The sequence below is a fragment of the Chlorocebus sabaeus genome, chromosome 7, assembly GCF_047675955.1.
Source record: "Chlorocebus sabaeus isolate Y175 chromosome 7, mChlSab1.0.hap1, whole genome shotgun sequence".
Classification (NCBI taxonomy): Eukaryota; Metazoa; Chordata; class Mammalia; order Primates; family Cercopithecidae; genus Chlorocebus; species Chlorocebus sabaeus.
This window is the reverse complement of record NC_132910.1, coordinates 105,358,208-105,373,043: the sequence shown is the minus strand read 5'-3', so window position 1 is coordinate 105,373,043 and position 14,836 is coordinate 105,358,208. Positions and strand designations below refer to the sequence as shown.

The 14,836-nt window shown below is 35.7% G+C and overlaps 1 protein-coding gene across 1 annotated transcript; it reads right to left on the bottom strand.

The window, feature by feature from the left end:
* Window positions 1-4,251: 4,251 nt before the first annotated feature.
* FGB (fibrinogen beta chain) lies at window positions 4,252-12,248 on the bottom strand. Its single transcript, XM_008000054.3, has 8 exons — window positions 12,135-12,248; window positions 9,291-9,482; window positions 8,618-8,801; window positions 7,470-7,697; window positions 6,767-6,880; window positions 5,953-6,078; window positions 5,459-5,744; window positions 4,252-4,841 (listed from the first exon to the last, which is right to left on the bottom strand). Exons 1-8 carry the CDS (start codon window positions 12,246-12,248, stop codon window positions 4,610-4,612), a joined length of 1,476 nt encoding a protein of 491 aa, XP_007998245.1. The 3' UTR covers window positions 4,252-4,609.
* Between the last annotated feature and the right edge of the window lie 2,588 nt (window positions 12,249-14,836).

Below are 14,836 nucleotides of genomic sequence, written 5' to 3'. Positions count from 1 at the left end.
CACCACACCCAGATAATTTTTGTATTTTTACTAGAGACAGGGTTTCGGTTTCACCATGTTTGCCAGGATGGTCTCAATTTCCTGACCTCATGATCCGCCCACCTCGGCCTCCCAAAGTGCTGGGATTATAGGTGTCAGCAGGTTTAAATGATCAGCATACAGGATATTAAGAGTGTAATGCTTAAACAGAAATGTGAGCTGAGCTACTGCAGCTGGTGATGTGTCACATCACCCATCTTTTTGCCCCATGGTGGGAATCTGTAGTCAGTTTAAAAACAATCCCTGAGTTAGCTGTTTCTCTTGATTCATAAATAAAGAGGAACTAGAGGCTTATGGCCCAAGTGCATATATCCATTATAGTTTGTAGCAGACTTTCAGTCCTAATTGTATAATTACATATATATACACACACACATACACACACACACATATATATATATATAAAAAATAGTTCTCATGCCAGAGTGTGGGATTAAAAACTTTCAGCTATCTTTCTATTATCTTAAAATCATGAGTTATATAATACTGTTTTATATATTCTAACTAGGGGAAGCTACCTTTTTTATTATATTCAAAATCGTGATGCCTGAATGGGCAAAATCAGACACACAACATTTCTTACCAAATGACGCCTTAAGAAAGTGCATTTCTTTTTTGTTATTGTATTTTCGTTTGTTTTTACAAGTTTTATAGTAGACACAGGGTCTTACTATGTTGCCAGGCTGGCTTCTAACTCCTGGCCTGAAGCAATCTTCCCACCTCATCCTGGCAAAGTGCTGGGTTTGCAGATGGCAGCCACTGTACCCAGCCAAGAAAGTGCATTTCTTTCTAGATAGACTTACATATTACCTGGGAGTGGTCTCTGCATTTTTTCTATCTGTACATTAACTAAGAATTGACCATCAGATTACCTACTTTAGTGGTTTTTCTTCTATGGCATTACTTCAAGTTCTAAGGATTCCTTTGATCCTCTGTGAACACGTAAGGAGTGAGCAAAAGTCTGAGGACTGCAGTCCTCCCAACCCCCATCTTGCATTCTGTGAACTTTTGTGACTCTCAGTATTGCCCCAAAAGTTCCATATTCAAGAATTTTGCATATTAAGTTTCTGTTTGCGGCTTTATCGGAAAATGGGTTCTACATTTAAAAAGGAGGATATTCAAGACTTTGAACATCAATGGATTTAACCATCTAGCATTCACAAATGCTGGATGAAAATTAGCCATTCTGACAGGCTGATGATTCTGGAATCAAAGCTGGATAAGAGCTCAGTGTTAGTGAAGGAAAGCGTTATACCAAACAGATAGGCCTCAGGCATTCATTGTCAAAAAGTAACAAAATTTGCCCATGGGTTTTAGAAAGTCTTCTCTGGGCGGTGACAGTTAAAGCGAGGTTTAAAAACAAATAGCAAAGACTTTGAATCAACCCAAATGTCCATCAGTGACAGACTGGATTAAGAAAATATGGCACATACACACCATGGAATACTATGCAGCCATAAAAAAGGATGAGTTTGTGTCCTTTGTAAGGACATGGATGCAACTGGAAACCATCATTCTCAGCAAACTATCGCAAGAAAAGAAAACCAAACACTGCATGTTCTCACTCATAGGTGGGAACTGAACAATGAGATCACCTGGACTCGGGAAGGGGAACATCATACACTGGGGCCTATCATGGGAAGGGGGAGACGGGAAGGATGGCATTGGGAGTTATACCTGATGTAAATGACAAGTTGATGGGTGCTGACGAGTTGATGGGTGCAGCATGCCAACATGGCACAAGTATATATATGTAACAAACCTGCACGTTATGCACATGTGCCCTAGAACTTAAAGTACAATAATAATAAAAAACAACAAAAAAAAAAAAAAAAAAAAAAAACAAGTAGCAGTTTGTCACATGGTGTTGAGAGGAAGACATTGCTGCAAAGAGGGCATCATATAAAAGGACCTGAACATTGAGAATAATGTTGCAATGAACATAGATGTACAAATATTGCTTCCAGATTCTGGTATCAATTCTTTTGGATATATACCCAGAAGTGAGATTGCTGGATCATATGGTAATTATAATTTTTTTCTAATTTTTTAAGGGCCTCCACATTTCTTCCCATAGTGGCTGCACCGTTTTACATCCCTAACAACAGTGCGAAAGGATACTGTATGATTTCACTTACATGAGGTATCTGAAACAGTCAAAGCAGAAAATAGAATGGTAGTTGCCAGGGGATGGGAGGTAGGGGGAAATGGAGATAAAATTTCATTTATACTACATGAATATGTTCTACAGATCTGCTGTAAAACATAGTGCCTAAAATTAATAATACAGTATTGTACACTTAAAAATTTGTTGATAATATTTCATATTAAACATTCCTACCATGAAAAACTAAAATAAATGAACATAAGGAAATTTTTGGAGGTGATGGATATATTTAATATCTTGACTGTGCCGATGATATCGTGGGCGTGTGTGTATTTCCAAAATCATAAACTTGTATATGTTTAACACTTTGTATGGTAGATGCACCTGATGGCAATAACTCAAGAATACTCTGAGAATGACTGTATGGTCTAAGAAGAATATGTGTTCAGAGTCCTAAACTAAGGAATCTGGGAATGGCCAACCCAGAGAGATTCACTTCTTATCTGTGAAGGACACTTGAACTCCCTGCCTGTCCCTTGGAACGCAGTACGTGCAAGGAACCAAGGTCTTTTATTTTGGGCTAAATGGAGGTTGCTAGATGGAGAGTGCTAAGTAGAAATGTTATATAAACTGCATACTCTTTACAAATAGTAGTGGTCCTGTCCAGCCCACTGCCACTGGACCACATCTGTATTTAAGTCCTGAATAAACCCTATGCCCATTCACTGGTTCCGGGTCTCTTCTTGGACACGATGCCATCCCTGTTGGAATCAACAGGACTCCAGCACAACACATGTGCAGGATTTTTTTATATCGATTATATCTCAATAAGCTGTTGAAATTTTTAAAGGGCCTGACCTGTCCTGGAATGGTGAAAAACGTATTGTGACAAAAATATAGGTTATAGTGAAGGGAACAGGAAATGGTACTGGGACCATTTTTACCTCCAACTGAAAAATTTGAATTTAAGAAATTTGGATATAGATAGCAAGGAGCCAATGTTAAGCAGGAAAGTAACTTGATGAGAGTTTTCTATTAAATGTGATGGCAAAGCGGTAGGTGAGTCAGGCTCCAGTGGGACAGAATTTGTGGCAGAGAAACCAGGTCAAAAGTTAAAGTTGGATTTGATAAGCAATCAAAGAGAGGAGTACCATTTCCAAGATATAAATTAATGAGTTTTGCTTACATGCAAAGATTAAGAGGATAAGCTTAAGAACAATAAGTACCATAAAAATGGCTGGCAATGATGATACACTAGGGGTGAAGGACCTAGGGTCATAGGGTTGCCCATGGGCAGTTGGAATGAAGTGTTGAGATGATATGCCCATTTCATAGGGAGAATTAGAAAGAACAGAAAACCCACTTTTAGTTCTGGTATAACTATGTAAAAAAACAAAAAAACAAACAAACAAAAAAACCCGCCTAACTGAGGACAAGAATAGACCTCATTTCTATGGGCAATAAGCACATTCTGCTCCCTATTTCATTATTTCCCTTAAACAACACTTGGTGAAGACTTGATCCAGATTATCCTCTTGGAATCTCTGATCCCGATGTCTATTTAAGTGGCAGAGTGGTGGCTTTTCCATGGTAGAGTAGAGTCTTCTTTTTTTTTTTTTTTTTTGAGACAGAGTCTCACTCTGTAGCCCAGGCTGGAGTGCAGTGTCGCGATCTTGTCCAATGCAACCTCCGCCTCCTAGGTTCAAGCAATTCTCCTGCCTCAGTCTCCCAAGTAGTTGGGACTACAGGCACATGCCACCATGCCCGGCTAATTTTTGTATTTTTAGTAGAGACGGGATTTTACCATATTGGTCAGGCTGGTCATGAACTCCTGACTTCGTGATCTGCCTGCCTCTGCCTCTCAAAGTGCTGAGATTATAGTCATGAGCCACCGTGCCCGGCCTAGAGTCAGATTTTAAATCTTCAAATATTCAAGACCAGTTTATTATGTTTTAGGTTGTGAACACTTCTCCTTCCTTACGAGTGCAAAGCCTAACTCACTGAATGTGTGGATTACAAAACAAGGAAACATTAACTTATTGCAACAGAGTCTGGTTTAATTAATTAATCTTTTTGGAAGTTTTCTTTGACAGATCCTACATAAATAAATGTAGTTTTAAAAGTGGACTTTTAAACATCAGTTGTTCCTTTCCCTCATGGTTTTCCTACAACAAGGATAAAAAAAATCCCTCTTCCTTATTTGAAACTTCTCACAGTCAACTAGAATTGAAATTATGAACACTGACTCTCAAAACTATACTCTTGGTGAGCAAGAGAAATGAAGAATACAAAAGAAAATAATGTGCTATTTTTAATGTAATTTATCCTATACTTTTTTCAAAAAGTCACACTCACATCTGCTTGAGAGTTTTAGAGGAATATAATGTATTAAAGTAAATTACAATAACATAATGTACAAAAATGTTGTCACATGTAGAAGAGCAAAAATGTACGTATTGGGGACTATTGCTGTGGGAAGAAGGGCCTGATCTTCATACTCATCTTCTTCATTGAGTACCATGACCCCTTCCAATTCATCCATACTACACCATCATCTGTGCCATGCTTTGCCATGTCCCAGGTATATTGTCCACCCCAGTAGTATCTGCCATTTGGATTGGCTGCGTGACACCTATTATACCACCATCCACCACCATCTTCTTTAGAACACTGTTTCCTGGGATCTGCTGTTAGCCTGAAAGAAAATGTGTTTGGGGTTATTAGAAACAGAACTCAGTGGTCAAGTTACTTTTTGCAGATTACCCATAAAAGAGTGCTACACTCGTGTGCACAGTACTCTTTCCTTTGGGTGCTACACATAGAGTCACACTAATACACCAAAGACCTCCTGTGCCCTATAGCAAGAAAGAGAGAGAACTGGGCCTTTGTGGCCAATCCATCTAGGGACTGCATTGGTTACTTTATATTGGAATAATAGCTTTTACTTCCCTTAGTATCGAGAACCCTGGAAATGAAAATGAAAGTTTTCACATACACATTAGAATATAGAGATGTAGGTATTTATCTAAATGCTCATTACTCAGAAAGTAACTGTGCTCAAATTCTAGTTCTATCTCTGGGTAGTTGTGTGACATTGGACAAGTCATGTAATCTCTCTAAACCTCATCTGTAAAATAAGAATAATAATGTCTACGTTATAGTTGAAATGCTTTAGAGTGATGCATAAAGAGCTTAGTACAGTGGCTGACAGTAAGTGCCTAGGAAACGGTAGCTATTTATAACATTGTTAATGATTCGGAGTAGTAATATTAGTGGGATTTTTTAAGCAGGAGCAAAGAGTGCCACACATACCAGCCGTCATTGTCTCTGTCATATGTGCTGAAGAACATGCCATTGTGAATGGTCATGGTCCTGTTTACTCCCATCAGCTGAGATGCTCCATCCATGAGGGCATTGCCGGCTGTTCCTCTATATTTGTTCACTGAGATCTGGTATTTGTTGGCCTCATTCTGTACAGTGAATCCTCCATAGTGAGCCTTTACTTTATCTCCTTTCCAGTCCTCCATTTCAATCAAAAGTTCTGTGGGTCCCATCCTGGTAAGCTGGCTAATTTTATCATTTCCAAGCCAATACTCACCTAAAAGAAAAACAAAATAAAATCTCACCAAAAATAAAATTTGGGGAAACTAAACACTGCCTTTCTTCCCTTATCTTTAGCTTCCACATTTTTGTCAGGAAACTCCTCTTAACTGCCTAAAACAGGCTTCCAACAATGTATGTTTTTTAATGAAAAAAAAAACCTCATTTCAAATAGAATGATTTTATTTTGCATGCTTGTTTGTTACCTGGTAGGCCACAGTAATTCTTCCCATCTGTGTTGGTTGCAATATTTCCAAATCCCTGTTTATATGGATTCCATTTCCTGCCAAAGTCAACGCTACCATCTTGACGGTTCTGAATCACTGTCCATCCTTTGGTTGACAGAAACAAAAAGAGCATATATTAACCAACAGCAAATAATGTCACTTTGAAAAGAATATCTGAATCCCCTGTCCATTCCATTTATTATATATTTGGTGCTCTAGAATAGATACAATAAGGAAATAAATATGAGAGGAAAACTTGTAAAATCTTTGAAAACTACAAGTGCTTTATCTTACCCCAAATCGTGAATTATAGATATTTTATAACTTTTTAAATATCAGGTTGAATTCCAAATCAAATTACTCATTGTCAGCTCTGTCAGATATTAGAGCTAAGTCTTGTTTCCCGGCTTTTCAATTAATTTTTTTTTTTTTTTTTGAGCAGGATCTCACTATCCTCTGTTACCCAGGCTAGAGTGCAGTAGCATGATTAAGCCTCCAGGTTGTGGGCTCAGGTGATCCTCCTATCTCAGTCTCCTGGATAGCTGGGACTACAGGCACATACTATCAACCCAGCTGAATTTTTTTTTTTTTTTTTTTTTTTTTTTGTAGACTCATGGTCTCATTATGTTGCTGAGGCTAGTTTCAAACTCCTAGGCTCAACCGATCAGCCTACTTTGGCCTCCCAAAGTGCTGGAATTACAGGCATGAGCCACCATACCTGGCCTTATTTCCTGGCATTTTATGTCATCCAAATAATTATAGATCAACAGGTCAACAACTGTCGAAAACTTACCTCCATTTTCTGTGTTCATATCACAGTATACTCTATATGGTTTGACAGAACTGTCGGGTTGAATGAGATACATTTCAGATGTTTCACCACCTTTCCTGATAATTTCCTCACATTCTGCAAACATAAGACAACATTATGTTCAGGGGCTTATGACATAATTACTTTGTCTTTACATAGTTACTTTGTCTTTAGTCACCAATTCTTTAAGATAGTATTACATAAGTTACTAAGGAATGTTTTATTACAGACCTTTGAGAATAATATAACAAATATTAGATTTTCATTTTACTTTCGTAAATCCAGCCCAGTTTTGAGGATGTTTATCTGCTAAGAGGATGTAAAAAGCTCTTCTCCACCTTTTGTGTCCTGAAATATCCATAAGCTTCCAGAACACACAAGACTGAGAAACTTCTATATCTATCTGCAGTTCTGCCATCTGTTCAAGCCAGTACGCAGATGCACACATCAGCCACCCCTGGGACTACCACCATTATTATCCTGTGCCCCGTTGTGCTCATCAAAACCAGTAAATGCGCCAGGCTGGGCCAAAACACAACCGGCTAAGGATATTTTTGTGATGTACTGTAGCGTCATTATGATCTGTTGGGAAAATCCACTCAACATTTTTATTGTTGTTGTTCTCTTATTTTTGGTGTGTGAGTTCTTCTGGAACTCTCTAGAAATATGTTTATGAATCAGTTACCTTTGCCAGACACCACAGGAATATTGCAACTGACAGTGCATGGGGTGCGACAATATTCCATTTGAGCTGAGACATCAGATTCTAACTTTTGTATTTTGCTTCTCAGGTTTTCCAGGATTGAACGAAGCACACGAAGATTAGTTGGGATATTACTATTCACAGTCTCATCTATATATAATTGGTGCTTTTCCAGGTCTGAGGAGTACTCATTTACTACATTTTCATTATCTGGAAAAATGAAATTATATAGAAATAGTCAGCATTTTTGCCTCATAAAACTAATGTATTTGGCTATACAATTTTGATTTTCTGAGAATAAACTAATAAACACTGAGCTACCACCAAGCAGTTATGATATATAGTCATATTTATAGGAAATCATTTGGCCCATGACATATACAAATGAACATATATCCTAACTACCATACTAGTAATTTACCATAGGTAAAAGCTAAAGATTGTGTCCAGTAATAAATGAAATAGGTTGTTTATTTCTTTGGTGAGGGAAAAGGAGAAAGCACTATTGAGGTCTTCCATCTGAGAAGTTCAATCTTATAGATTGGATATGCTTGATTTATTTATCCATTTCATGTAAGTATAGCAGAACCTTGAAATTTATAAGATCTCAAGATTTCTTTGATTTCTTTGAAAAATTTCCAACTGTGGGTATGCTACTCACTGAGATGCCTGTGCCAGGCTCATGCACTAGCTATTTTCTAACCACCAAGTCACCAGCACTCAACATTCTGACCTCAAGATTCACAGGTTAGTTGTCATTATCCACAATACAATTAATATATTATGGATAACTCTCTCATTCAAAACCTCAAATGTTGAAACTTTAAAAGCTAGCGTTTTTTTTTCCCGCTCTGTGAATATTATCTTCTGAGTCACAAGTTTCTTGTATACTTAAAATAAGGAGTCATAGTGGAATTTCTCATAGAAAATCATACTTGCTGATGCCAGACTTGGAATAAGAGCTGAATAGTGCTTATCTGGCAAGTTGCAGGGGAAGGTGCCCAAAAGCAGTATGAATGCTATTTAACTAACCCAGAAATGTTAATCTTCTCACAGCCATGCATTCTCGTGGCAGTCAACAGTTCCAGTTTTATAGCTGAAAATCAAATGGAAAGCACAAGGATATCTACCTTTTACTTGCTTCTGCCTCTTTTGCCACATGTCTTTCAGCAAATACATGTACTGAAAGGTAGAAGAGGAGGTCTGGGAAACAATTTGCACACTGTTCTTTAACTCATCAACACTATTTCTGATTGGCCTTTCCTGTTGTAGCAAAGCTTCTTGCAACTGACATCCTGTAGGACACAACACCCCCTAAAAACAAAGAAAATAGCAGGCATTAGATGAAGGATTTGGGTTGTGGACATTTGTTAAAATAGCACACAGGAAAATTCAGCAGTATGATTAGCCAACATAAAAACTTACTACTTGGTTTTCTGTAAGACCAGAAATTTGAAAGTCGTCATCATACTCTTGTGGAGATTTAAAATATTCCTTACCACAGAAGAAATATAATTGGGCTATGAAAATTTTACCAACTGAACAAAGGTAGTGGGAAAAATACAAATGGAAAGGTGGCACCCACATATCCTAATTTGTAATTTTGGGCCCAGACCAAAGAAAACAAGAAAGAAAGCCTAACCCAAGGCCCAATATGTTTATGTTTTGAATTTTATTTCTAAAATAAACAGACAAAATAACAATGATGGTAATGCAGGTCAATGAAACATTAGGAGACTGCCATGACTACAGGCTTTCTCTGCGTGAGAGAGCCACCACTGCAGGAAACATCAGTGCACCCACCAGGTCTGGGTCAGCGTGAAGACAGCCTCCAGCATCAGGGGCTTTTCTTTCTACTTTCTTTTGACTGGCAGCTGCTTTGGCTGGACGAGCCCGATAGCCACCCCCACTGATGGGCAGTGGGGCAGGCCTCAGGCTGGGAGCCTCTTCTCTCTTCCTGTCAAGGGGTCGATGACCGCGGCCACCGAAGAGGCCCTACAAGGATCGAGGCAGAAATAAAATGCAGAGTGTTACAGAAGATTTGGAATGTAACTATTTCAACACCCTCATTTTATAATTTAGGTTATCACAAGCTTGATGATTTGCTTAAGATTCATCAACTGGCTGGTTGGTGATAGTGAATCTGTAGGTTGCTTACTGTTTAGTAACAGTAGAAAGACCAACTGCACAAAAAACTATGATGCAATGTAGTTTTTAAAGAGAGGCCTTAGGATAAAGCTGTATCAGATTATGAATAGTAATGACTTCATATTCCTAAAACATACAAAGGAACACACAAAATTGTAAAGAATCTATACTGTCAAGAAGAATGAATATTCTCAAGCCACTTGGATTGTTAGATTCCTATGATTATTGTTAATCACTTCCCTACTTTCATTTTTGTGAACTGATGATTAGACTCATATACAAACCTATTTAAGAGACATTAAAGACTTATTAAAGGTTGATTCTTCTTAGAATTTATTTGTAATAAGACAATCTTTGACCCTCATAAGGTACTCTGGAGCTAGGCTGCTTGTAAGTCTTGACCCTACCTCTCACTAGCTATGGGACCTCAGGCAAGTTGCTTTATCCATGCCCCAGTTTTCTCATCTGCGAAATAAGTGTAATGACAGTTTGAATCGGCCTTACAAGATTATTGTAAGGATTAAATAACTTATTGTATATGGTACCCTCAGAACAGTACTTGGCAATAATGAGTGCTCGTTATTATTTTTATTGAATTCACACATAACAAGTACTACAGGTTAAGTGGCCTCTCCACTGCTAAGTTCACTTTGAGTCTTATCTTCTATCAACAAAATTATTGGTTAAACCATTATCTTGAAATTTCCTACATGATTTCTTTATGAAACACCATGATTTTCTTGTATTTAAAATAATTATCAAGCCTTGTGCATTATAATTCAAATTACTTGCTAACTTAAAATATTACATTAAAAGATAATGAGGCAGAAAATATGCATTGCAATAGGAAAGTTTTGATTTGGATTAACTACATTCTCATATTTTTTTGTCAGTAGCTACATCCTTTGGATCTTAATTACAAATTAACAAATGACATGATTTGGAACAACTGAGCAACAACTGAGCTCTCTCGCAATTTTGTGAGTCTATAAGTCATCAGATGAACTCTATTTGTAATTGTATTGTCATTTATTCATTAGGTTATATTATTTAACATTTAGTAAGATGGTGCTAGGATTAAAACCCAGCCAGGCTGGCTCCAGATGTTCCTGTTTAACCAGTTGACTGTATAAATCCTTAATATGTAAAGATTTGGAGGATATATACATATTTCACATTGAAGGCATGGTCCTAGTCAGAGCTTACCCTCTCTAAAACAGATTTTAAGAAATGTGATTCATCTGTTTATTACAAATAAATTTATAACAGGAGAAAATTATTTTCTTTTTATTTAAGAGTGCCACTAGAGAGGTAGCATGCATGGTCTGACTTTACTAGAGAAAAGGAAATTTTAAAAAATATTTAAAGAAATTATATACTTAAAGAAAAACACTTAAAGAAATTATGAAGGCCACTTGTTGAGTAATCAAAACCCCTAAACTACTAAACTATCTCTGTGAGGATTAGTTGGTAAACAGAAATATGAAAATGGTTTGCAGAGTACTTTATAAAAATTTAGTTTTACACATTCTTTATATTTTTCTTACCTAATATGATTAACCAGACTTAACCAGATTAACCACATGTTTTTACACATACAAGCAGATTAACTATATGTTCTTACACGTCGAGTCTGATAATTAGAACACTGAAGTTCCCTTGAAACTCAATAATGATCCAAAATGAATCACTTCATTTAAATATTACTGTGTATTCTTATTTCTAGTTTAATACTATGCTATATGTAAGAAATTTGGCCAAGATACATTTGATGATAAAATTTAAATTTCTTAAATATTCATTGTCCTAAACGCATTTCTGTATTTTCAGTAACTGCAAATTAGCAGCAATAATTCAGCAAAAATAATAGTTGAGGACAAACTATTCTACAAATAAATTAGACTGAACCATGCTTCATAACTATTAATAATAACAATATACACTACCTCTAATTTAAATTTTTTCATCTGAAAAAAGCAATATTTCATTTTCTATCATTACACTTGATGTATTTTGCTTTTAAGTTTAGTTATAATTTTTATAAATAATAATCTCAGTAACAATATACTACCTTCCCTCACCAAAGAAAAATCTACCTACCACCAGTATTTTTTTGTTTTAAAATACTGCTCTTTGATTGTTTTATAGTTTGTGACATTTTCAGATCTTGTCCTCTTAATTGTAATCCTGTATCGCTAGAAGTAAATGAAAATCACAGTACTCAGGATAGCAAGTGAGAAAAGCACAACTTACATTAGCTAAACCATCTTCATCTTAAGAAAACACAGGTGATAAACCAGAAAACAAGAAATTACTTTGTTTTTATATAAGAAATACTATGAAACATTCTTTAAATACAATAAATCAAAGGTTAACAATTCAATTTCATAACTGCAAGCAATGCTAATTTCATTGAAATAACTATTCACATAATATGATTATGCTACATCTTATATTAATACTACTACTAATAATATAATAATGCTTTAAAAAATTCACCTCCTCATTGCCGTTGACACCTTGGGACTTAACTAGAAAAACACACAATAGTAGCAATAATAGATGTTTCATGGTTTTAAATTTGTGGAAGCTCCAAGAAACCATCCTTTTCATGTAGACTTACCTGAGAGATCTTCAATCCTATATATATCTGGGTACTCTGCTAGGAGTGACTTTAGAAATGGTTACCTTTCCTTAGTTAATAGTTAATTTTTGGTTCACTTGTTGGCTGAACCATTTTATCACTTAAGCAACATCTTCCCAGCAAAACTTATTTACTTGTCATACAACTATTATTCTCTGTCGGTCTAGCTTAGAAACATTAAGTATCTTCAATCCATTTAATTGGACAAAATGATGGGAAGTTAGGGCATTCCTAAAAGAGAGATGTGTATCTTATTTCTGGTAAATTAATGTGGAAACTGTACAAGCTCACAAAGAATATGTGAGAAAACAAATCTAAGCTTAGTAAATTTGACCTACTCACAAAGCAACCACTAAAATAGTGACTCATTAATGATATACCATAAATGCTTATGTTTAGTGACAATCACATAATTCTATTTCAAAAGGGATCATTAAAATCAAGAGTAATGTTATATCATAATGTGTTTATCTTTTGTTTTAGACATTAATCAAAATAATAAAATAACAAACTCATATCCTATTCTATGAAGGACAAACATCAGAAAGACTTTTTTTTTTGCTCTGAACATTTATATTTTGTCCTTAATTCACATAAGGTAAAATGTTCAGCAAATTCTAAACATTATTAAGATAACTGATAAATTATAGATTTCTGAATCAAAATTATGATGATGATTAAATACATCTTTAACATTCTATTTTATTATTATATAGTTTATATTCCAGTATTTATAAAAACAATGTCATTTTAACATCAGCGAAGTCTTCATACATCTATTTCAATTAGTATGCTCACAGGCTAAATGAGGCCCATTTTCCTTCATTTCCCATAAGCCACAACATTTATCTCTCTTGTCTGTTCACTTGTGTGTTGCAATCAGGATTAATAACTCCCACAAGAATCAATAGGAACACCAGTCAGTAATCCAAATCTCAGTAAGTGCATTGATTCAAAGCATTTTTCTGCTTTTTGTATGGAAAGTGAAACATTCTCATTAAATCTAAAATTTATTTAATTAAAAAGATAGCAGGTTATCAGGGTTTGGATCAGCAAAGTACTGAAACAATGCTTTGAAACAGAGTCTTGAGAATGGTGTGACCCATTACACTTCTTTCTTCTCTAGGTAGCAGATAGTGCATTCCCAAATTCTTTTAACTCAGATTCCTAGAAACAAATTCTTCTCTTGGTAGCATATGTTGTCCTCCCAAATTCTTTTAACTTAGCTTAATAGAGACAAAGTACTCAGCTTAAATTAAGAAAAAATATTCACTTGAGTCTTTCCAAATGTGTGTTCCCTTTATTAGCATTGAGTAAATAATATATTTTGAGAGTTATGTGTTTAGTTTTAATGTTTCTTAAAGGGATAAATGACCTGGCAGAAAAAGCAAATATGTATGTGGATATTAGTTAAAACATATGCAGGAATATTTCCCATGAAAATATAACTGATAACAAAGTTTATTTTAATAATCTGGACAGGATTTTACTTTAGTGATGTACACATTCACACTGATTTAAAAAGAATTATCTTTTAAGAAAACTATAACCATTTTTTTTTCTTTTGAGGTTACATATTAGTACATTTTCAATGACTGATGTTTGATCAACTAACAGTATAATCATCATTTAACTTTCAGAAGTCTGTAAATTTGTAAAGTTTTTTCTAGTATATTATAGACTCTTGATCAACACTAAAGTGGAGTAGTTCCTTTACTTTCCTACTTTGTTCTACTCTGACTGGCATTCTTCCCATGGTCAGAAGGAGGATGGAAGAAATCTAGCATGCATGCACCATAACAGCACAGACTTAACATTCATCTTACAAATAGTTCTTGAGAGTCTCCTCAGTGACAGGTAGTGTGGTAGGGGCTGGGAATGCATTGGTGAGCAAGACAGACATAGTAGGCTTTCAATACATAATTACAGGATGAATGAGTGAACTAGGCGTCATTGGTACATGCCTCAGATGCCAAATTAGGGTAGTCATTTACCGTATTTAATTCTTGAAACCACTATGTTCTACAGATGATGAAACAGATTCAGAGAGGTTAAGTAAACTACCCCAGAGTGTACAGGTAGTAGGCACTGGTATGAGGACTTGACCCATGTCTGTCTGACTCTACAGTCCATACTCTGTGCCCATTATATCATATTGCCCAACAGTATATAAACATTATAAAAATTTACCTCTACCTGCTTTTCGTTTGTTTGTTCTTTTGGAGTATTTGGCCAGCCTGTCATCTTGGAACTATAATATATCAGGCTGACACACTCACTCATAGCCCTTACTTTCACTTATCTTTTTACCCTCATACACGGGTATAGGCATTCATGTCTGTGTGAGGCATGTGCAATGCAGTGATAATGAGTTTCTTTAATTCTAGTTCTTGTTAGATACGTCTTTTTTTCTGTAGAGTTATATACAGTTACACTACCACTCTAAATTGCCTAATATTACAAAGTAGATGATCATGTTTTCAGGGAAGAAATATATTTGCAGAGACACTGCTTACTAAGATGCTTAAATTTTTTTAGAATGTTGATGCCATTGGTG